Genomic DNA, 23202 nt, shown 5'->3' with positions numbered 1-23202 from the left:
TTCCATATGGTCAATAATTGGGTCCATGACCTTTCTAAGTCTTTACAGTGTAAATATTCTGGAAATCCAGTGATGCATTTCAGTATAAAATTATTTAAGATTAAATAATTCTATGCCTTAAGTAGAAGTTTAAGAGGACTTTTAGAACACACATGACTAAGCCTACAAATACCAAAGCCACTCTACGTTTCCTAGGTTTAAATCACACATGCAAATAACATACGGATTTCATTTGCCAGCATCATTTATTGCTTAACATTACCCCATACTAAACAGAGTAAATGGATGCAGAGTGTAACCAGTGTTTGCTCATTCACTTTTGAAGCTCATCTGTGCATGTTATTCATCCTAATAGAGAAAATTTATCACAACACAACTTGATGCGATTCTCGTTCAAATGATTTCTTCTTCCATTGAACAGCAGCCAGCACTTAAAACCTAGAATTCCACAGAATCCTCTCCTCGATTCCTCTTTAAAATGCAATTCACAGCTTGAGATCATAGAGCTTGCCAGTGCCTGAATGGCTGCACTAGATGGCTAAGAGTCCTTCAATTAAGCAGCAATTTTGCAATTAGTGGAAACTGAGTGCTCTATAACAATTGTTTGAAAACAAGTTGAGACAAGTTAGCAATTACCCTATAAAAGGGACATATTCACTTTTGTTGGATAGGCGAGCCCCCTCACACAAATTGAACTCTTCCACGCAGGGAGATACAAGTTGAAAATCAATGTTTTAATCACTAAAATCAAATCCGTATTATGGGCACCTGAAATGGGAGTGCCTTTCTTCTCAAAAGATATTCAGAGTTTAGCTATCATCCACTCTGTATGCTGTCTGTTTTTATTCAGGAAGTCTGAAATTGTTCTTCTCTACTCTGGGATTAATTTCCTACATCTCAAAATGTTAATAAACTACTTGAACATGACCTTTCTATTCTGTACCTCTTCAATTTTCTTAAGATTAAGTCTACGATTGAGACCCAAAGCTGCTGGCTGTGTTATATTTCACAGTTCACAGTTCTCTCTCTCTTTCTCTCCCTCTGCGCGCATACACACACACACACACACACACACACACACAGACAGAGAGAGAGAGAGAGAGAGAGAGAGAGAACCCCAGGTTTTAGAAGATGAATGTAAAAAGAATGTAAACAAGTTCTCTGCAATACGATCAGGTGGGCGTGCCCAGCTCACTGTGTGTGCTGAACTACAAGCCAGTGCTATTCATATGAGAAAGAAATGATATCAATCATCTACATTTTGACTATTGAAAAGCTGGGACTCTTAAAGATACCAGGAAAAAGGGAATAGCTTACATTCTCACGGTGCCCCCTTTAAACAGGAAACCCAAGGACTTTGAGCCAGGATTTTAGAAATTTGCATTTTTTTTTTTTTTTAACAGGATTTTCCCCTCCTGGTGAGTCAAAATGAACAAGAAATATCCCAGGACCTCCCTTCCCTCCTTGGCCATTAATGAGATTAAGGCAATTAACTCGCATAGTATAAATGAATCATTTGAGGTGATGACTGCATTTTAGGCAAATGACGACTTTCTTGGTTCCCTTGATTTGCAAGTAAAAGTTACACACATTGAAAAGACACTCTGAAACAGATTTCCTAAATGCTTCATTTTCTGGATACACCAATGGTGACCTACTTATACATCTTAAATGGCTTTAAAATATCACCTTAAAATAAACGAAACTTCCAGCTACTAACTCAGCTCTGAATGGGCTATGAAAGGCTCCAAAGGTATGTGAAAAATTACTGTTATTTTGTTTTAAAAAATGTGATGTCTAAGTGTGTCTGCAATGTTCTAATGCTTCAAAACATGTACGTAAGCCTTGTTTATCTGGAAATCATTTCTTTCTGCTTATATCATTTATAAATAGAAAATGTTCTGTAATAACTTAAAATAGTTCCACATACATAATGCTTTTCATGTCATAATACTTACTACTGGTCTATATTTACCAACATTTATCACATTTTACAAAATGAAGTAAAAGAAAAAAAAGACAACGACTTTATGGCCCTGGAATTCCAGTAATGGTGACCAACATGTTTTAAATTCCAGTAAAGGTTATGGTTACATTTCAACAAGTGTCTCTTTCCTTTCTCTTACCTCTCCTGCTAACCCAGAGGTAAATTTACCAAAAAATAAAATAAAAAAATAAAAGTCTTAAGCAAGGCATTTGCAAAATCAGAAAACACGAACAGGTGTTTAGTGATGGTTTTTAAAAGGTGCTGTTCCCAGGGTCAAAACTTTGTGGTGTAATTTCAACATGCTATGTTACCTATTATGTGTAATGTCTTGAATCGCTACATGTCATAACATCAGAAATCTCCAACGTAAAAATTATGTTGCATGAGGTAAGCATTGAAGGCACACACGTTCTGCCAAATTAAATCTGTAATTATGGCTCAATAAATTAAAATGTAAAGACGTATCAAATTGTAAGACCAAAATGGCTTTTGTCCTTAGAACAAACTCGTATAAAATAGATTTTCGATAATAATAAAGGGGAGAGAGATTTTTCAGGATATTGAGCCAGTAGGGAGGGGTCTCATTTAATAGCATATCGCCTTTTATATGCAGTTAGAAAATCAACGTTCCCAATTACATACTACTTTGCTTTAAAAGATAACTGTACTAGGAAGATTAATAAACACTCAGAAATATGCTTGTCTTCGCTTCTGGCCAAGAACATTCCTGCGTGCTTGTTGGAAAATGTTCTTTGGTTGCTACTGACATTGAGGAGTAAGTGCAAGATACCTAGAGGGCCCTAAAATAAGATCCAAGAAGCCCTAACACACCACCAATCGAGGCTTATCAGAGCTCCCCCAGCGCGAGGAAAACTTTCATAGAAGCCAAATAAGAACAAGGAGTCAAAATCCACCGACGACGAGTCGCATGCCCCACCGAGCTGGAGTCAGCAGCACCATTCAACAAGTCCCTCCTACCAGCTCTCTAAGGGATCCCGCAAAACTTTCCCTTACCACTTCCCCACCCCCAGCCTCCCGCCCCCAGTAGCTGCTCTTGGCAGCATGGCCAGCAGAGGGCACCCTCTACCTTCCCTAGCTTCCTTCTCCCGGTCCCCTCCTCCTCCTTGCCTCCCCTCCACCTCGGTCCCTCATCCCCGCTCCACCCCCAACACAAAAACACTGCATCCTCCAGTTCACCCTCGCAGCCCCAAGGCTTCTTCCTTAGGGATGCCCCTAGTCTGTAATCTCCCCTTCTTCTTGCCCGTCGGGCACAGAGCCCCCAATCCTCAGCTATTTCTTTCCAGGCGCAACTCACTCACTCATTCCTCTTCCCGGCTCTGCATCCCCAGAGACTAACCCGAGTAAGGAATCCCCCACGTATATTCCACCCAGTCCCCGAAAGTCAAAACTCTAACTTCCCTGGAGGGCGCTTCAGAAGAGGGGCGCAGGCTGGGTAGAGATGTGGGTTCGGCCCGCCCGGGAGTCTCGCAGACCCTTTCAGTTCCCAGCGGTAGTAATTCCGCCTCCCAAGTTTACTAAGCTACATTGGCTTCGGACTTGTAAATCCACTTCGGTCTCAACTCCTGGGGAGCAGGTAGCCGTGTGCAGCCCCGGGGACGATGTGGACTCAAGGCGCAAGCTTCCCTCCCACTCCCCCCGCAAGTCGGCGCGGGGACCACCCAACCCCTGGAAGGATTCCTAGCCTAGCCTCAGCACCCTTCCCTCAGTCAGGGCCCCCAACAGCTCTGGCCCCCTAAGTCTCTCTCGACTCCTCCTGGGGTGGGGAAGGACTGCGAGGGATCCCCGGGACGCCGTCTTGGCTCCCATCACGCAGCTCTAGGTCTCCTCCAGGCCTTCTCTCCTCTACTTCGTGCCTTCCCCGGGTCCCTTTTTCCCTTGTAGTGCCTGCCGGCTGACCTTCTGGGTTGTGGGATGGGGGAGAAAACTCCCCAGGAGCACCTCCAAATCCTCCCTTCTACCGGAGGGGAGGAAAGAAGGAGACTGGCCTCGTCCCACAACTTTGGGGGGTCCCCCAGTCAACTTTCTCCTGCGGACCGGCAGCTCCCGTACCAAGCCCCATGCCCGGCGCTTGCCTACCTCGGGGTCCACACAAAGCTCACGGGTCCCCGGCGGCGGAGTCACATCGTGGTTCCGATTCTGGCTCCAGAGCCCAGCCCGGGTCCCCGTCGCGGTGCTGCTCCCCGCCGGCCCCACAGCAGCGGTGGCAGCTGCATTCAAGTGTCTCATTAAAGCTCCCCGAGCAGGAGATGGGAGGCGCACCGGGCCGGTTCCTCTGTCCGGCCCGGGAGCCCGAGGCGCTACTGGGTGCGCGGGACAACGAGCGGGCGGGTGCGCCCGGGCGCGGCGGCGGCAGCGGCTGGGACCCGGAGCTCCAGGCTGCGCTTTGCGCCCGGGTCAGACATTATTTAGCTCTTCGGTTGAGCTTCGATTGGTCAAACGGCGCCACCCCCCCGCCCCCCTCCCCCGCTCGCCCGCGCTACCGATACCCGTTCGGGGCGGCTGCTTAAAGGGAACGCCGCGCCTTTTCTCGCCCGGGGACCGAGGGGCTCCCGGGACTCCCCGCGCCCCCAGGGCCTGTCCTCACGTCCTCCCCCGGGTCCCCGCGACATTATCCTGCGAGTCCTGCGCCCTCCCGGGGCGCCTGGGGCAGGACGCCCACAGCTTCGAGGGGTGTTCCAGCCCCAGCCCCAGCCCCGGGGAACCCCGCGTCCCGCGCCCTCCGCAGAAACCCTGGCTGTGCGCGCTGGGGCGTGAGGGAACCAGTGAGAATCGCACTCCCTGATGTCTTGCTCCCCTAGCTTTCAACTCTCCCCTTGCTCCCCATCCCAGCACCCAAGTTCTCTGGGAATGGGCGTGCTTTTCCCGGGCCACAGACACACCTTCCCGCACCTTCCCGCACTACGGAGCTTGCGAACGCGAGCACACAATGAAATCGCACAGAGCATGGGGGCTATTGGTTTACTCCGCTGCCTTAAACACGCCGGCTTAAACAGAGTTCGCGCACTGACCTCTCTAGAGTTTGCCTAATAGGAATTCAATCAAGATAATAACAGCATTTTTTATTGATGAACGCCCCCAGATAACGTTACACCAAGTTACTTGTTCCAGCCAGGAAGCCCAGGCAATGACAGACCTCGCTAAAGCCACACGCTTTCTAGCAGACCAAACAGAAAAACGGAAAGAGAAAGAAAGAAAACAAACCCACCTTTTCAGACACTACTTGTCAAAGTAACCATCAAGGCAGCTGCTCTGGGAAAGACTTCGGCCCCAAAACTCCCAGACTCTATTATTTTTTCACGTTCCCTTTGCTTAAAGGGGGGAGGGGGCGCGAGTCTTTGGTGCCCGGTATGTACTCCTTCTGTTCTGCAGCAAAGAAGTTAAATTATTGATAGTGGAAATTGCATGGCGGAGGTAATACTCGCACCCCATCAGCGAGAAGCTCCATTTGATCTCGGCAGAGGCAGGAAGATTTCATGCTAGCTCGCCGGGGGGGGAGCGGCAGCGAGAGCAGCCCTCTCCGCGGTGAATGGGAAAGTGGGTGGGAGTCCACGAGAGGGCTCCACGGTGCCTTGACGTGCGCTGTCATATGATACCTCCGCTGCCTCGAAATAGACACTCTAGTGCACGAATTACCAGAATCAAAATTCAGCGCATTTAAAATGATACATCTTTTATTAGAAGAGTTCCGTTCCAGGGCATTGCATGCTTTTGCAGATGTTTTCACTTCCAGCCCCAGCAAACACACATATAAGCTAACCCTTTTAATAACGAACCAGGGCAGCAAAGATAAATAAAAAATCTTCTGCTTTAACCAGAGTGGGGGTAGGGGATTGGAGGGTGGGGGCAGAACTGGCTCAGTTAATCCTCCCCCGCCCTCCACCCCCACCACTGCCCGCAGCAAAAGGGCAAATAGTCTTTCGGGTTCTCATTTGCCTGTAGCCAAGACCCGTGGAGAGAACTTATATGGCTAGGGTCCAGAGGACATTTTCAATTATCCATTTGATGGACTCTGTCAACCGTCTACCTGTGTTTCTGCTTTAAGGCTAAATTTTCTTCTCATTAGTTCAACCAATTTGGGCAGACCTTAAAATTTAGAATAAAGAACAAGACAGCAGTACCCTACTTAACTCGGAGTCCCTGGACCTCCTCGGAGCATAAAAATCACCTGAGTGAGTGTTAAAATGAAGGTCCTTCCTCCTGAAATTGTGATTTAGTAGGGGTGGGGCAGGGTCCAGGAATTAGAATTTTAATAAATGCCACAAGCAATTCGAATGCAGACAATCCGAAGTCACACTTTGAGAAACACTCTCTTGGGGGTACAACACTGGGTATCAGAGGAATCTCCCACCAAGCCCACACCCAAATTCCGCAGGCAGCTTTCTGTGTATGTGCATTTTTCTGTAATCTCAAAGGGGTCTGACTTAATAATTGCGAAGACTCATTGCTGTAAGAATTTCCCTAAAGACTCCAACATTAATTTTGCTAAAGAGAAAGATTTATAAACAGTTTCCTTTCCTGGACCCTCTTGTGGTTACCAAGAATGTGCTGTTGAACTGAATATATAATATTATTACATACTCAGTTCAGTTTACCTAAGGGTTTACAGTTAACAAAATGAATTCACTAACATTAGCTATTTTAGAACTTCTAAAGACTAGTGACAGAAATTATTTACCCGTTTTATACAAGAAGAATCCGATCCTCTGCCAGGAAATAATTTACCCACGTTCACACAGTGAAGTACCAGGGACAAGACTTCAGTGAACTCAAGAATTCCTGCTAGAAATAACCCTGCTTCCATCTCCCCCACCCTCTAAGTGAAGCTATCTGTTCCTTGGAAGTGTTATCAGAATGTGTGATCATTCAGAGCGCCTTTGCAAATTGTTGGACTAAATAGTCAAATTATTCAAATATATGCATATTCTTCGAGTGTCACACATTTAGCTTTGCACCTCTGTCAACTTGACAGAGCACATGACCAATACAAACTACCCTACAGCACAGATGGTGGAGTTTATTGTGGAATATTTAATGTATGTGAAATACGCAGGCTAACCAGAAAGCAGTAAAGGACAGAGGGCATGAAGCTGGGTACCGTTACCCCAGAGATCCTCTGTGTTGGTTCCCAGGTTGTAAGCTGAATGCAGACATAATTTCTTTTAGTAGCACAATACAATTTAAAAGGCTAGTGTTATAAACTAAAAAATAAATAAATACTTGTACTACGTTATAAAGGACTGGAGGAACCCTACTCCAAACTTTAACTTTGTTAACTTCAAACTGATGCTTCACATTTGCTTGAAAATGAGTTCTACCCTCAGGTTTTAAGCTCAATTGTAATTTATTTCCTTTCTGAAAATACCTAGCAAGTTAATGCCAGGAATCTAAGCTAGCATTCAGAATGCTGCTCACTTAGAAGTTATGGCAAATCTTTTTCCTGCTAAATTCACATTGGCACGTCAGCATTTCTGCTGAAGGAAAAAGTGCTCTCATTTCCCAGACTCTGATTGGGTGGGTCTATGGCCAATCTTCTTTTTCCTACTCTCCCTTGGCATTATATAAATAAATGTGTGTATCTTCGTTTTCCAGTGTGTGGTGCAGTTTTACTGAGGAAGAGACAGAGGAGTCAGAAATGTCAGGGATATTTAGAAAGAAAAGAAGATCAAATGCCAATTCAGATAACCATGATGAATCACACCTCTTAACACTTCTAAGCATTTCCAAACTTTCTGATCTGTGATTATAGCATTAGCAAAATTGTATGCAAGCAGACTTAAAACACATACTTATTTGCCTTAAAAGTACATCTTACATTCAAAAACAATGAAGCCAAGGTAAACAAAAGTTGTACCAGTGCCTTGCATGGAATTCTAAATATTATTTTTTATTTGCTTAATTCAGGTAGCATATAGAGATAATTCTGGAGATCTAAAATCAAACTTTTTACAAAATTATTTCCCTATTGTGGGCAAAGATGATGCTGAGAATATAGGGCATGCATTTCTTATTCTTCTTAAAGATTGGCATGTGACATGATTGATATGTTAGGAGCAAAGTTTCCAAGTTTATAATCTGAACATTTTCTCTATTACTAAAATGAGGGAAAGTTTCACAGCTTGAAAAAAAGATGCTACCTATTTCACTTTTGTGGGGCTTAAAAAATAATTGTGAATTCGTCTGAATCTTTCTTTCTTTTTGGTTATGTTCTAATATGATCCTAACCCAATGTTCCAGTGGGGACAAAGGTCAGGAAGAAATGTGAATTCCCATCTATTCTTGTCAGGAAATATAAACTAATCCTCATTACCCAAGTGGGAACAGAGGTAATAGGCTTGACATTGACATGTTTTTTCTATTAATAATTTTAATTGGCTGAGGTCAATTCTATCATTATAAGCATTTTATATTTAATTATGTTTATTTAAGCTTCCTAGTTACTCCTACCTTCAGTCTTCCTTACAAGAAAAAAAAAAAAAAAGTTGTCTAGTCTAGTATCAAATAAGTTGGCCTAAAAAAACTGTTGAAAATTTCCATAATTAGCATAGGGAAAATACTAAGCAAACAGAAAACTCTGCTACTGAGCAGAGTGGCAGAGGTGTTTTCAAATTCATGCTGGATAATTTGAAAGGCCCAGTCCAATGTTAAACTATGTCATTCACAATCCTTGAAATTTTTGTATAAGGCCTGTCCTGAGAAAACCCTTAAGGGAGACGTAATTTCCCTATTCGTTAGATGGTATGTTCTCACTAAGCTTTTTATGAACCATAAGAATAGCTCTATACCATACTCAAATGTGTTCAAATTGGTCAACACCTGTTACAGGAGTTATGTAACCAGGAATAGTCATTAGTGGCAGACAAAAGAAAGGAACCACAGCAAGAAACTTTTAGAAGGGTCAAGACTAGGAGAGTAGAACAAGAGGGTCAAAAACCGATTCCATCTGGGAATAATATTTAGTTGGATCAAGAAAAACAACATAGAAACCATTAAGAAACTGTTGAGACTAAACCCCCAAACATATGAGAATCATCAACTTGTAGCCCTCCAAGTTACCAGATTTGTGCTGAAAACATTTAAAAATTAATAATGAAGAATAAATTTGGTTTACTTGTTGTAATATTTCTATAAGTGTGGTCAAAAGGGATGTGAGATTGTGGACATAAGTTAGAGCTGACAGTAATAAATAGCTGTGGTATTAGTTGGTTTTCTAGGAGAAAAGCCATGAGAAGAATTAACAAATTTAAACCAAAGGGTTTCAGGACATTGAATCAGATGAAAGATGAACATTAACTTATTTTTGAGACTCACCTATTTAGGCTGTATGATGACTGGAGTGAGAGATTTTCTACTGCCAAATTTTATATTCTTCATGGAAAAAATGGAAAAGAAAATATGCAAAAGATAATTTAGAAAAAAAAAAACTGAACTTCCTAAAATCAGATTTTAAAAACACACACTAAGAATTTGGCCTACTTTCATGTGATTCTGATATGAATCCACATAGCACCTCTCTTTAGTGGTCTTTTTGATCAAGGACGTGGGCAGGATGTGCAACTGGCCCTCTTTCTACCTCCAGATAGCACAGGCATGGTGAGAATGAAATCCTTAATAGTACATGTGTGAAGAATGGGTGAGGCTTTAGATTGGTCTCGCATACAGAATCATTTGGAAACATCCGAAACTCCTGAATTTCTCAACTTTAGTTTCCTTTCACTTCATAGCTACAGTCTTTCAGTTGATGAAAGATTGCTGTGTATCTACTATCCATCAGAGGCTATTCTATGGGCTGATACAGGCAGATGCATGAAATACATTTTAGTCCTTTACATGCTTATATTCTAGGATGTAAGAGTTGTATTTTAATCCATGGTGCCACTTGCAAATTTCTTAAGCCTAGGAAGTTTTGTTTTATTTTCCCTTGCCGTAGGTTTGGTGTGTAGAAAGATGATGGTAAACATGCCCCTTGTGGCCAGGGAGTGGTAGTGATGGATAAGAAATTTGCTCCCAAAGCTGGAGTGGCACTTAGAGACTGGGGAGGGCCCACCACAGTTAATCAGTCCCCAGTTGTTTTGGTTAGCAGTGTTTTACAAAAGATAGACAAAGCAGAAGGAGTGGATAGGGTGGGAGGGAGGAAATGAGACAATTTTTGTTTGAGACAAATAATTTTTCTAAATATGATAGATAGACCAATAAAAGATAGGTCCAGAAGGGATCTTAAGAGATTATCTCATCTTCCTCACTATTTGTAGGCCTATCATGGCGGCAGACCAGGGAAGTTGACTACACATCCTTCTTCTGGGGAGCTATCTAGAATCCAGCAATGCTGGTGCTTGGAAGTCCTCCTGTAATGCATTTTTTGTTCCTGTTGCAATTTATATCTTATTTCATTTCATTCAACCTTAGTGAAGATGGAGAACAGCTGCTTACTAACCTCCCTGTGTTATTAAGTCACCACTCAGACTTTTCTCATAGCAAAAGATCAGATCTCACAACCTTTCTTCATAAACTCCAACTTTCAACCCATTAATCATTTCCCTTGGTCTACCCTGGACCTCCTCCAAGGTTTCTATATTTTTCTGAAAACGTGAAGCCCCAAACCAGACATGTGTGTGAAATTATCCAGGGCTCAGGAAACACAGGAGTCATGAATTATCTGAACACAGCTGTTGGGAAAAACTAAAGGGAAGGTTCAATCAGATTGACAAATCCTCCCCTTGCAACTTGGAGACAGAGTAGTGGTTGTTTAATAAAAAGATGAACCTTCATAACAAAGCTATGTCTTCTGTCTTTAGCTTTTAAATGAAGCATTATTTTCAAAACAAACAACTCTTGAATAGAACATTTAGCTTTCACTGTTTTCCTCCTCAACAAAATTGTTTAAGAAACAGTGGCTTTTCTGTATTCCATTTAAAATCCCAAGTTGTAGACCTTTAACATTTAAATTGGATTTGTGCTTTCATATTCTCAGGTGCTTATTATATACTGATATAATTTCTCTCAAATATAAGGTCTATGAAATACTACACTACTTTTGAAGCTTTACCTTTCACCTAAATTGAACCATTTCTTTTCATTTTGTCTGCACACAAAATCCAGTTAGAATAAAGTGAATAAAACTAAGTTGAATTCAGTAAAAAAGAATTATGCTAACCTACATGATACCTAGAATCAAGTCTTCATAAACTCATCAAGTATGTCTCCATTATGGCCTTACAACCCAATGTGACCAAATCATGGGATCAGTAGAGATATTGTTCCCATTACCCATGGTTGTCTGTTCAGGAGATATTCTATGGTGACTGTAAAATCAATCCAATTAGTCCAAGAAGATATGAAGCCAAGTATAGAATAAAGTTTTAGCACTCTAAAAAGAAATAGGGTAGCAAAGGAGAATGTTTACTTCCTCTTCATAATATCTCCTTGAGAAATCGTCTGGGGACTTGGTAACGAAAAAGAGACTACTACAAGTGTTTGCTATAAGTAGGTACTACTGAAACCTTAGTCAGCCAGTGAGAGGGACCAAGGAGTGGTAAGTCTAGTTGAATATAGGAAAGGCTGATGCTGATACAGATGAATAGGACAAATATAATGTTTCATAAAAGTTGAAGACAGAGAGACGGGGTGGAATGGGGAATGAATTGGTGAGAGTACAGCTATGAATTTAAATTCCAACCCCCATAATTGTTTTTTTGTTTGGTTGGTAGTCACTGCCATGTATGTACTCTGGGAAATTACTTCTTTTTTGCTGCTTGGACAGTAGTCATGACCTGGGAATGGGGGGTCGTGTGTGTGGGAGGTGAGATATTATATGGCTAGATATCCAATTTTGGAAGTCAGATGTCGATGCCGTAATTCAAACTAAATATATTTCTGAGACACAAACTAAGACCATAGTCAGTTTTCCTCAAGACAGTTTCCATGCTGAATTAGAAAAATGAAGACCAACACTTCCTTTATTACCAGATTTCATGTATCTCCCAAATGCAGTAAAATGTTTAATATTGAGGATCTTTTATTTCATAGGCATGTTTTCCTGAAGGCCTTGAAAAGAATGAGCCAAACATATGACCATCCACTGGCCTTTTTAATTTAAATAAGTTCCCAGTGTAAACAACGAAGTTAGCTTTGCTTTGTTCGTCCCTTTATGTTGATACTAAATACTGATTTGAACTACTATTCTCACATAATAAACATATTCTTATAGCATTATAACCAGATTGTGGATGTAGATCATGTTAGAACTACTTTGCAAGCCAAATTTCCATCACCTTCCATCTTGTCTGCACATAAAAACTAATTAGAGCAAAGTGAGTAAAAATAAGTTGAATTCCATAAAGAAGAATCATGCTAATCTACATGATGCCAATTTATCTCAAAAGTATGTATAAGTTTGACATATTCTTCACTATTTCTTAGATTAATTTTGTTTTCTAATGTCACTTTTATCATTGTACTTTTGGAAATTCATATTGTTATTTATATGATTTTGCTCTCTGTTTCTAGAAAGCATTTATAAAACATCAAATTTACCCTTTAGTTAATCGATGTCTATAAAAGCACAATTTTAGAAGAGTATTTACTAATAAAAGTTAGTCACAAAAGCAGAATTATATGTATGGATATTATATGAGGAACAAAGAAATTGCTCCAAAGAGTATTTTGTTGTAACATAAGGAGGGTTTAAAATAAAATTTTAAATGAGCAAACGTTTTCTAACATTTTAAGAGTAGGGATATTAATAAATACAATTAATTTTAGAAGTCCTCTTTTTTTTTTGATACAGAGTTTCACTGTGTCACCCAGGCTGGAGTGCAATGGTGTGATCTTGGTTCACTGCAACCTCTGCCTCCTGGGTTCAAGCGATTCTCATGCCTCAGCCTCCAGAGTAGCTGGGATTACAGGCATATGCCACCATGCCCGGCTCATTTTTTAAGTTTTAGTAGAGACGGAGTTTTACCATATTGGTCAGGCTGGTCTCGAACTCCTGACCTCAGGTGATCCACCCGCCTCAGCATCCCAAAGAGCTGGGATTACAGGCGTGAGCCACCGTGCCTGGCTAGAATTCCTCTTTTATTTCTTGATCACTTTGAGGAAAATATAGGAGTCGTTGTTGTTTTCTTGGGGTGGAGGACCAGGAGTGAAAAGAATTTTGTCACTAAAAATCAAATAAAGCTGTTGTCAAATCTCAGATAAAAGAACCAAATGAAGTAACTCTGAAACAAGTAATAATATAGGAATCAATGAAAACCTGAAGTTTCAAATTTTAGCTAGTGTCTCAATAGTCATAAAATAACTACAGGATATTTAAGAAGTATAAAGTATAATTAGTTTTGTCCTACCATTTTGAAATTAATAATATCTTAGTAGAATGCTATTAAAGTGTTGTTATACTTATGTTTTAGTAATTAATGTTTTAATTTTATTTTGAACATTAATTAAAATCTTGCACAGACTGTCCATTGTTTCCTTTTGATATGACTATTAGGAAATAGAAGAAATATCTTTGTCACATGATATTATTATTATTATTATTATTTATTTATTTTTTTTAGACAGAGTCTCGCTCTGTCGCCCAGGCTGGAGTGCAGTGGCGTGATCTCTGCTCACTGCAAGCTCCACCTCCCAGGTTCACGCCATTCTCCTGCCTCAGCCTCCTGAGTAGCTGGGACTACAGGTGGCCACCACCATGCCTAGCTAATTTTTTTGTATTTTTAGTAGAGACGGGGTTTCATCGTGTTAGCCAGGATGGTCTCCATCTCCTGACCTCGTGATCCGCCTGCCTCGGCCTCCCAAAGTGCTGGGGTTACAGGTGTGAGCCACCGCGCCCGGCCTGTTGTATAATATTATTTTAAGACCCAGATAGCAGTCAAAAGAACTTGGGTCCTAATTTAAACTGTCAGTTTCTGGTCATGTAACCTGGGCAAGTGACTTCACTAGCCCAGGATTTTTCAGATAGATACCGTAAGGGCCATATAATTGTTTATTGAATAAATTGAGAGATCTACCACTGTGCACGTCAGTTGCCCAATCAATAAAATGAGGTCAGTGGGCTACAAACTGAGTTTGCTAAACCTGGTGACACATTCAGACCTTATCTCAGAAAGAAGAGATGATTTAGGTGATTTCAATGCATGAGGGGAATCAGTGAGCTAGATCATTTATAAGGTACTTTTTCTATCTAAATTTGAACTCCTTTCAGGAACTGTAGATCATTTGGAAACTAAACTTGGAATTCATGCAATTGTTTCCCGTGATTTTAGGGAAATAATTGCATGAATTTCAAGTTTAATTTACCAAATGATCTACAGTTCCTGAGCCAATGTAAGGATTTATAGTCTTCCAGCCATCATATTACTTAGTTATCTCTGACAAAGCTTTAGGTGGACTTTTTCATACATCAAAATGTCCTTCAAGATCATCCCTTTCTGCTAGGCTGCTTTCAGAGCTCTGGGACACATCAAATCCATTATGTGTTCATGGTTTCCTTCCCTGAATAAATCAGAGTGAAGGTGGGATGAAGTCTCTCCATGGTTTTCCGCATCTTTGATTACTTATATGACTTTGGCAGCTCTGCAGAGACCACTGACTTGTGTGCTATCTAAGACATAACGGTATGCATCCAATCCCTCATTTAAAACCACATCTTTCTAGGAGCTGCTTTCTAGGAAGAAGATGGATGAAGTAAATATATCAGGAAGATGCCCAAGTAGATACATGACTCCCTTACCCAGGATATATCCCAGCTTAGTTTCTGGAGCTAGTATCCAGAATTCTGAGTTGGTGCAAAGACACAAAGGACCCAGACACCAATTCCTGGCATGCTCCCAAATGAGATGCTATTTTCAGGAAAGTTGCAAGTTTGGAGTGGATCCTTTTTGGAGGAAGAGCATTGAATTGCACAAGGAAAGCCAATAAACATTTTAGTCCCCAACAGGGACTATAAGCCTTGTAATTACGTTTTAGACTGTGCTTGTCCATCCTCTTCTTCTCTGTATCTGTAAACAACATGTTAGCTTTGGAGGTTTGTCATCCACTGTGTGTCTTTGGAGAGGGTGTTCCTCATCACAGCATCTGCAGCATTATAGCCAGTAACAGCTCGAAAAGGCAAACTTATGAAATGACTTCTAAACATACTAAATCCTAATCCAAACAATTTATAACGTTTCTTACTCAATAACTCTCAGAAGTCAACTAACTTGGAACTGCCCTAAACAAGTTAAGAAAGGAGTCAGACATCATCCATTGGGTTAATAAACTAAAGTGGAAGGAAGAACATGCAGGTGAAAAGTTTCAGATTCTAATCTCTTCAGTGACTATATACTTATGCCTGGATAATTCTGTATCTTGATAGTGTTTTAAGTGTGATGATAATTATAATAACAGCTAAGACTGAACAGTGATTTGCAGATTAGTGATTAAAAGAAGGGCGTTGACATTAGACAGACCTAAGTTTGAACCCAGCTTTGCCACTTATTGGATCTGCTAATTTAAGATAGTAAATTAATGACTGATGCCTCAGTTTCCTTATCTTTTTTTTTTTTTTTTTTTTGAGACGGAGTCTTGCTCTGTGGCCCAGGCTGGACTGCAGTGGCCGGATCTCAGCTCACTGCAAGCTCCGCCTCCTGGGTTTACACCATTCTCCTGCCTCAGCCTCCCGAGTAGCTGGGACTACAGGCACCCACCACCTCGCCTGGCTAGTTTTTTGTATTTTTTAGTAGAGACGGGGTTTCACCGTGTTAGCCAGGATGGTCTCCATCTCCTGACCTCGTGATCCGCCCATCTCGGCCTCCCAATCCTTATCTTTAAAAGAAAAATAATCATCTTTGCCTAGAAAGATTGTTGTGAGGATTCAATGAACTATGGAAATGCAGAATGCTTACCGTAGTGAGCTCAACAATGTTAGATTTTATTATTAATGTATATGATCCTCACCAAACATTTTAACACTTTTTCCGTTTTATGATTATGAAAACTGGGCTTCAAAAAGGAGGTGACAATTAGCTATTTGAAAATCTCTCATTGGTTAGCAAAGATCAAAATGATTCTAAAGTAGCACTCCTGGAAATGAATTGTAAGACTCATGGCCATCTCAAAGAGTTGTGGTCAAGATCTTGTAAGAAAATGTGCATGTAAACCATCTGATAATGGGATACCCAGATTAAATCTGGGTGGTAGCTATAAGATGGGGAGGCATAAATTTATAGTGGACTTTGGAATCAGAAAACTTTGGGTTTCAAGTTTAGCTTCCCCACTTCAGATTTTCTGTGTCAGTTTGGGCAAGTTACTTAAATTCTCTGAGCTCTAGTTTTCTTAATCTATCTCTGAGAGTTGCTTTGAGGGTTAAGTAATATATGCCAAATACAAAACAAATAACAGCACTGGATGAATGCAGAATAAATGTCATCCCACACAATTACAATGTTCATATCCTTTCCCATGGTGTAGTAATGACAAACAGGAAGAGTTTCAGTAATCTGTTGGGTTAGTGAGGTCAGAACAGGTATTTTAAGCAATGCTGAGTTAATGACCAGAATCTGAACTTTTTATCTTTTTCAATGGAGTTACGGATTGCTAGGGTAATGGGGTTGTGCTGGTGATACTAAAGATAAACGTTAGAGTAATAGCAAGCTCAGTCAATAGAAACATGCTTACCATGCCCTGGCCTTCTCAGTATTTGGTCCTTTCCTCACTTGGCAGCTTGTCTAATGGCAAATGTGAATTTTAAACGTTTTCTCCCAATGCCAGTTTCCTTTTGCCAGGAAGGAAACCACAATGGCTAATGTTGACATTGACTAAATTAACATTTCTGAATCTATGCTGTGTTAATAAGTGCTTCTCAAATGTTCTGTTGTTAAATATGTGTAGGAAATGTTACACAGTAGTATTTGCGTGCTTTCCCGCCAGTATACATCACAGATACCTTCATATCACGTCAGTTTTATAGATACTTCAAAACACATTGATACTTATCATTACTTCAAAATCATATTTTTCTTGCTGTTAGACCTTATTTAATGCATTAAAAAGCATATATATTTACTATATCACATATGTTATTTTAAATGTTTTTATGACTGTACATCAATTCCTTTGGCTTCCTTTGTAATCTTACATGTTTATTTCATTCACTTAGAATTTTTTTTTTTTTTTTTTTTTTTTTTTTTTTTGAGACAAAGTCTCACTGTGTCGCCCAGGCTGTAGTGCAGTGGCTGATCTCGGCTCACCGCAACCTCTACCTCCCAGGTTCAAGTGATTCTTGTGCCTCAGCCTTCCAAGCAGGTGGGATTACAGGTACGTGCCACCACATCCAGCTAATTTTTTGTTTTTGGTAAAGACAGGGTTTTGCCATGTTGGCCAGGCTGGTCTGGAACTCCTGACCACAAGTGATCCACCCGCCCTGGCCTCCCAAAGTGCTGAGATTACAGGCATGAGCCATTGCACCTGGCCCCATTTAGACATTTTTATGAGAAGGGTTTACATAGGCTTTAGCAGACTGCCAAGATAGTTGAGTCCATGGCATAAAAGTCATTACAACGAGCAATTCTTTCTTTTTTTTTTTTTTTTTTTTTTGCATATCCAGCCCAGGTTGGAGTGCAATGGCATGATCTCGGCTCACTACAACCTCTGCCTCCCTGGTTCAAGTTATTCCCCTGCCTCAGCCTCCCAAGTAGCTGAGATTACAGGCAGGAACCACTAATTGTTTGTATTTTTAGTAGAGACAGGGTTTTGCCATGTTGGCCACGCTGGTCTGGAACTCCTGACCTCAAGTGATCCACTCACCTCGGCCTCCCAAAGTGTTGGGATTACAGGTGTTAGCCACCGTGCTGGGCATCAGAGCAATTCTTAAACATTGATTATAGAAGTTATTGGCAAGGAAGAAGTCCTTAGCAGAGAAGGAAGGTGAAAGCAGAAGAAATCATTGTTCCTACTAAAGTAGCCAGAAAAACAATGAGCATGCAAGGTAGAGAACAGTCAATTGAAGAGCCCCTGTATAATCAGAACTCCATCGCGACTTCCCTTTTTATTTCTCAATTTTCTCCACATTCCCTTTCTTTTCTCTATTCACTCACGCTGCAATGTCCTATCCCAAAGGCTTTGGATGTTTGTGGCACATTTCTGCAATCACCTAATTTGTGAATTTTTTCCCCCACAGTAAACTTATTACTTAGAGACAGGAGGTGGTTGATATATTTCCTTAAAGCTGCAGGAATCAATTCTAACTCCTTTTGGTACTGATGACCAAGGTGCTCCAAGGAAATTTCTAGATAGCATAACATTATAACATGCACTCTGGGAGCAAAGATCTCAGAGCATTTTCTGCTGCTGTTTAGGAAAATTGTTGGATCGCCTTTCCCAGGATGCGAAGATTTTGGAGTGGATTTAATATTCACTCAGAGGTTAAAAACTTTTACAAAGTACATTTTACTTCCTGTAGTGGTCTCGGAAATGCCCACAGTGTGTCAAAATGACCCATACAAGCTACAGCTTTCTCCCAGCTTCAGGCTGAATTGTTAAATCCAGAGGTCACGTGTCACTAAACTGCTGGTTTTTAGAAACTAGACTTTAAAGATTTTTTATTTTTAAATTAATATTTTGTAATATATTCTGCCATTTGTCTAAAATAGAATTCAAGAATGATGTCTGTTATCCCCAGTGCATCAGAAGTTATTTTAAATATGGCATCTTTATAAAAGTCAATAGCTGCCTCATCAAAGGGCAATCATGTCTAGTGTGGGTGGCTGTGCCAATTGTTTTTGAACTACTGCAGCAATCTAGCCAATCCCAGGGAATGGCTTGCAGTCTTCCTACACCCACATTTTTTTTCTTAATTATCTCCACCAGGCTGAGTTAGTTAAGGACAGATCTATAGCATTTCCTGGATGTCAAAATGCCCACACACCTTCTGCAATCCTTGGGCTACCCGCTCCCTTTCATGTTTCTTTTGGTTTGTCTGTCTAATTATCTATTATCATGTGTATATAATGCATTATTCATGAGACCCAGGCCATTTCAGGATGTAATATCTTTGATTTTAAAATGGAATGACCTGAAAAATTAGAACTTCTGCTTGCACAAAGAAAATAAACAGTAAATTTGATAGTGGGTCTTTCATCGCACCACCTGCTTTTAAAAATAATCCGCAGAAATTTGAGATCACTCTCTAAATTAAAACTTTCTCAGTCATCATTCCATAAATGAACAGGTTCAACACCAAGATTCCTTCTATTCTGGGTTCAAATATATTGCTTTGATTTTTTCATGATATACTTCTTAACAAGTTAAAAATTTGTGGTACCCCAAATTGTAAATCATCAAAAGTTAGGGTAACTTAGCCTTACTTTCCCCAACACTGCAAGAAATAGTTATAGACTGTATCTTTTATATCACTCAAACTTGGGACGGAAATGGAATATGGAGATTATTCTGAGAACATCTCTTTTGTTTTATGTGTGAGGAAGCAGAGATCAAGAGTGACTGATTGACTTTTTTAGGTACTGACAAGCGATTGGAAGTAAAACCTAAACTCAGGCTTTTAATCTTATTCACTGTGTTCTCTTGAAAAAAGGAATCTTATGAGTCTAGAAGTCTGTCCCCTTCTAAGGACTGGAAAAAATAAAGAGACCAGTCTTTGTCTCTAGGCCACAAGATCCACCAAGATAGGGATCATCTGGTCTTATTTATTCTTGAATCTCCAGATTGTAATACAGTTCCTGGCACATAATGGCAAATAACGTGTTGCAAATTAATACTTACAAAATAAAATTATGAATGCTAGAGTCTCTATAGAAAGTATACCTTTTGGGCAAAACGGGAAACGGTCAGCCAAGCTCATGATCCACATAAATATCAGAACATCTACCAAGATAAACAAGTACCCAGCGTCCAAGACTGGGATGAAATTCCAGAGGGTCAAAAGAAAACAAGCCAGCATGAATTCATGTATCAGATATGGGCTGGGCTAAGTGACCTCTGAGAACCTTCCCAGACCCCAGATTCTATGACTCACAAGTAAGAGTAATGTACATCTTGGCTTTGGCTCTTGTTATTCTCTGTATTTGTTTTTTGGGGAATTAGCAACTATGACTTAGATGGTATGTCAACTCGAGGAAGAGTTCTGCTGTCTTTGAGTTTCTAACTGTGGCAGAGGGAAATACTGTCTTAGGAAGGCTAGTTAAAACTTTCCATTAGGCCTGAAAATTTCGAAAACTATTTGTAGACAATGTTTTTATTTTAATTAAATAAATCAAAATAGGAGAAAATAATGTCTACAGCTCCTCTGATGCCTTAGTGGAGTTTAAGGCAGCATGGTCTAGAGAGGAACAAACATAAATTTCCTTAAAATTTGAAGAAAGATTCTGAGTTAGTCTTTACATCTTACAGGTAGTGTAGTATTAGATAATTCTGCACCTTACTTTTCTCATCTGTAAAAGGTGATTGTTGATTCCTACCTTACATGACTAATAAGGAAATCAAATGAAACCTATAAAGAGCTGTCAAAGTACTATATGAATCTAAAGTGTTATTACTAGAAAATACAAATAAAGTCTGCACTGCCGCAGAAAAATGTCTTCTAGGACTATTTTATAATGTTGGAAAGAAAGAAGAGAAAATATCCACCAGAATTTGTAAAACTCAGAATGAACACTCCAAAATTACCAAATGAGATTAGAGGCAGGGATAAAGAATTCATCCTTCCATCTCTGCACCATAGTGTTTTAGGGGTATTAATCTTTATGAAACACACGTATCTTTCTCAAAAGACACTTGTTAAAGCAGCAGCTCTACATTCCAAAGTAAAAGAGGAAAGATGTCATATTTTGAAACTATAATCACCTTTAAGCCAAAAGGGGAGAAATTTTTTTGTTGTTGAAAAATTTAATCTTTCTTGCTTTAAGACCTCTATTTCCATAGCACTCAATGATGGTAAGCTTTCACTAGATGCTAATGTTTATTTTTATTGCTAAGTACTACACAATGTTCTTGACATAGATTATGGCATGTAAATTTAAGAGACTCACTGCTTGTTAAATTCCCACTAGAAAACACACACAGAGACACACACGCCCATACACACACACACACACACACACACACACACACACACACACACACACACAGCAGTAGCAGATCAGCAGAGAAAGACACCAGCCAAAGAAAGATAATTTGAGATACTTCTGAGGTAGCAGTTGTAAAATTAAAATAAGCAACTCATTAAATTATCCATAGAGTGAAAAGAAAGCTGCAAAAATAGATATTTTTCTGGCAAGTCAGTGCTTTTCAGAACAAATTTAGTTTTCAGCAGAGCTTTTAAATCTGATGATATCAGTTCATATTCATTAGAGTTATTTAAATGGTTAGACTAGTTTGTCTTAATTAAAATCAAAGAGTAGCTTTACTGGCCTTTGATAGAAGTATATTTAATAAAAAATATGCTCAGTTAGACATCATTTTAACTGACAGATTGTAAGCAATATGATCAAGTGAATGTTACTTGAGCAAGTTTGAGTCTGGTCCCAAAAATCACAGAATTAAAAAATAAAAACCCTTTGTAAATTATGCTTTAATGCTGGTTTTCCCTTATTTCTGTTTGTTGGCTGATTATCTATTTTGTGGTCATCCAGTCCCTTGCCTTCTTTCTCTCACTGCCTAATTTTGGAATGTTGTTTCTTACTAAAGCTTCCCCTAGAGGACAGGCCAGGAAAAGGAAAGAAACTAAATTCACCATCTTCTCTTCTTATTAAGAATTTAGATCAGAGATTTGATGGGGAAAGAGTCTGGGCAAATGAAATGGGAAGCTTATGTATGTTGATTTTAGATATTTAAAAGCCTTCTTTCCAATGTACAATAGACAATTGAAAAATAATATTTTATAAGCCAACTAATCACTTGCTTTTAAAATCCCCACTTACTACCTTGAGCATATACATTAGATTAAGTTTTAAAATAACTAGTACTCTGGTTCAATCAAATGAAAATGCTATATGCAAAGAGAATGTCATAATGATACCTCCTATTTATGGAGTGCCTGCTTCCCAGTTTGCAAAGCCCTTATGGACATTCTCTTCAGTCCTCCAAAAATTGCTGTGTTGTAGGTCTTACTATCAATGACACTGAAAAAGCTACTGGCAGGATGCATATATTCTCATCTGAATCAATACTGGTATACTCCATTGGGGGAGCTAGACCAAGCTAAAATCTCACATACAGAAATATTAATATGCAAGACCAGGGGGTATAAAAGTAGGCTAGGTTACTGTTAATTTAATAGCAGCTAGGTTAAAATTCTCTCTTTCCTCTTTCTTCCCTTCTTTCTGTCACCTTCTAGTCTTCTGACTGATTCCAAGCAGGACAATTGGAATGTCTTGCCTTCATGCTGAAGAGCTCTTGGTAAATACACATAAACAGTGAATATCAGGTGCAGCATTCTTAAAGTGATATTCATTTCCACAACAGTTTAGGTGAAACCATGTTATCTTACAAGTGGAGTTTGTGTGTGTGTGTGTGTGTGTGTGTGTGTGTGTGTGTGTGTAGAGGATGACGTGACACTTTTGAGGTTTATTTAAGTTGTTAAAGATCTCAAGGTTACAAGACTTAGACTGTCAAGCATTTTTCCTCCCAGGGACACGAAATCTACAATTTTCTCGGTTCAATTGTCAGCTAAATTGGCAAGTCAACTAAAAGGATAATATTCCCTTAACGATGCATTCATTTGAAGCCCTAGCAACTGTATTAGGCAGCAGCGAGTATTCTCTCGCAAGGGATGGCGCGGGGAGAGGGAACTCTGCAATTTAGAGTGACAGATGATTTCTTTCCCATCCATCAAGCTGCCTCAAAATGTCACAATATTTACACCTCTTTCTTGGTGAATTAGAATCCAAAGACAAGCAGACAGAAAGAAAAAAATAATAATTCCGGCCGGTTGCCGCCTGATTGGGAAAAGCAAGCGTTGCACCTTTAAATTTTGCTCCTCCATTCCCCATTCTGCGCACCCCCCCTCCCTTCCCGGGATTTTGCAATAAATCTCCCAGTTCTGCGTTCAGCCCTGCAGATCCGTATTTAAAACAGCACCATCTGGGAAGGGTGGGTGGCGATGGTGATGCGGGCGCCTTGGAGTTCCTTTGCAGCACGCTTGGAATTGCATCAGACTGATCAGAAATCCCCCCGCCCCCAAGCCCAGCCCCTCCCGCCACGCT

General features: G+C 40.2%; 1 protein-coding gene across 4 annotated transcripts in view; it reads right to left on the bottom strand.

Annotated features, from left to right (window-relative positions):
• The window catches only part of BDNF (brain derived neurotrophic factor), a 69068-nt gene that overhangs the window by 42601 nt on the left and 3265 nt on the right, over nucleotides 1-23202 (bottom strand). Inside the window, exon 1 of one of the 4 annotated variants that reach the window (XM_017858807.1) lies at nucleotides 5214-5548. The exons of 2 other annotated variants lie outside the window; for them this stretch is intronic. Coding sequence is in view for 1 of the 2 variants with exons in the window: in XM_017858805.1 (XP_017714294.1) it covers nucleotides 4085-4234 (150 nt within the window). In the remaining variant the exon portion in view is untranslated. Of the gene's footprint in view, nucleotides 1-4084; nucleotides 4430-5213; nucleotides 5549-23202 lie in introns of those variants that run through there. One more of the 4 variants, XM_017858805.1, reaches the window with a different exon arrangement.

Source organism: Rhinopithecus bieti, unplaced genomic scaffold, assembly GCF_001698545.2.
Source record: "Rhinopithecus bieti isolate Rb0 unplaced genomic scaffold, ASM169854v2 scaffold_48854, whole genome shotgun sequence".
In the NCBI taxonomy this organism is placed as follows: domain Eukaryota; kingdom Metazoa; phylum Chordata; class Mammalia; order Primates; family Cercopithecidae; genus Rhinopithecus; species Rhinopithecus bieti.
This window is presented reverse-complemented; position numbering and strand designations above follow the sequence as displayed.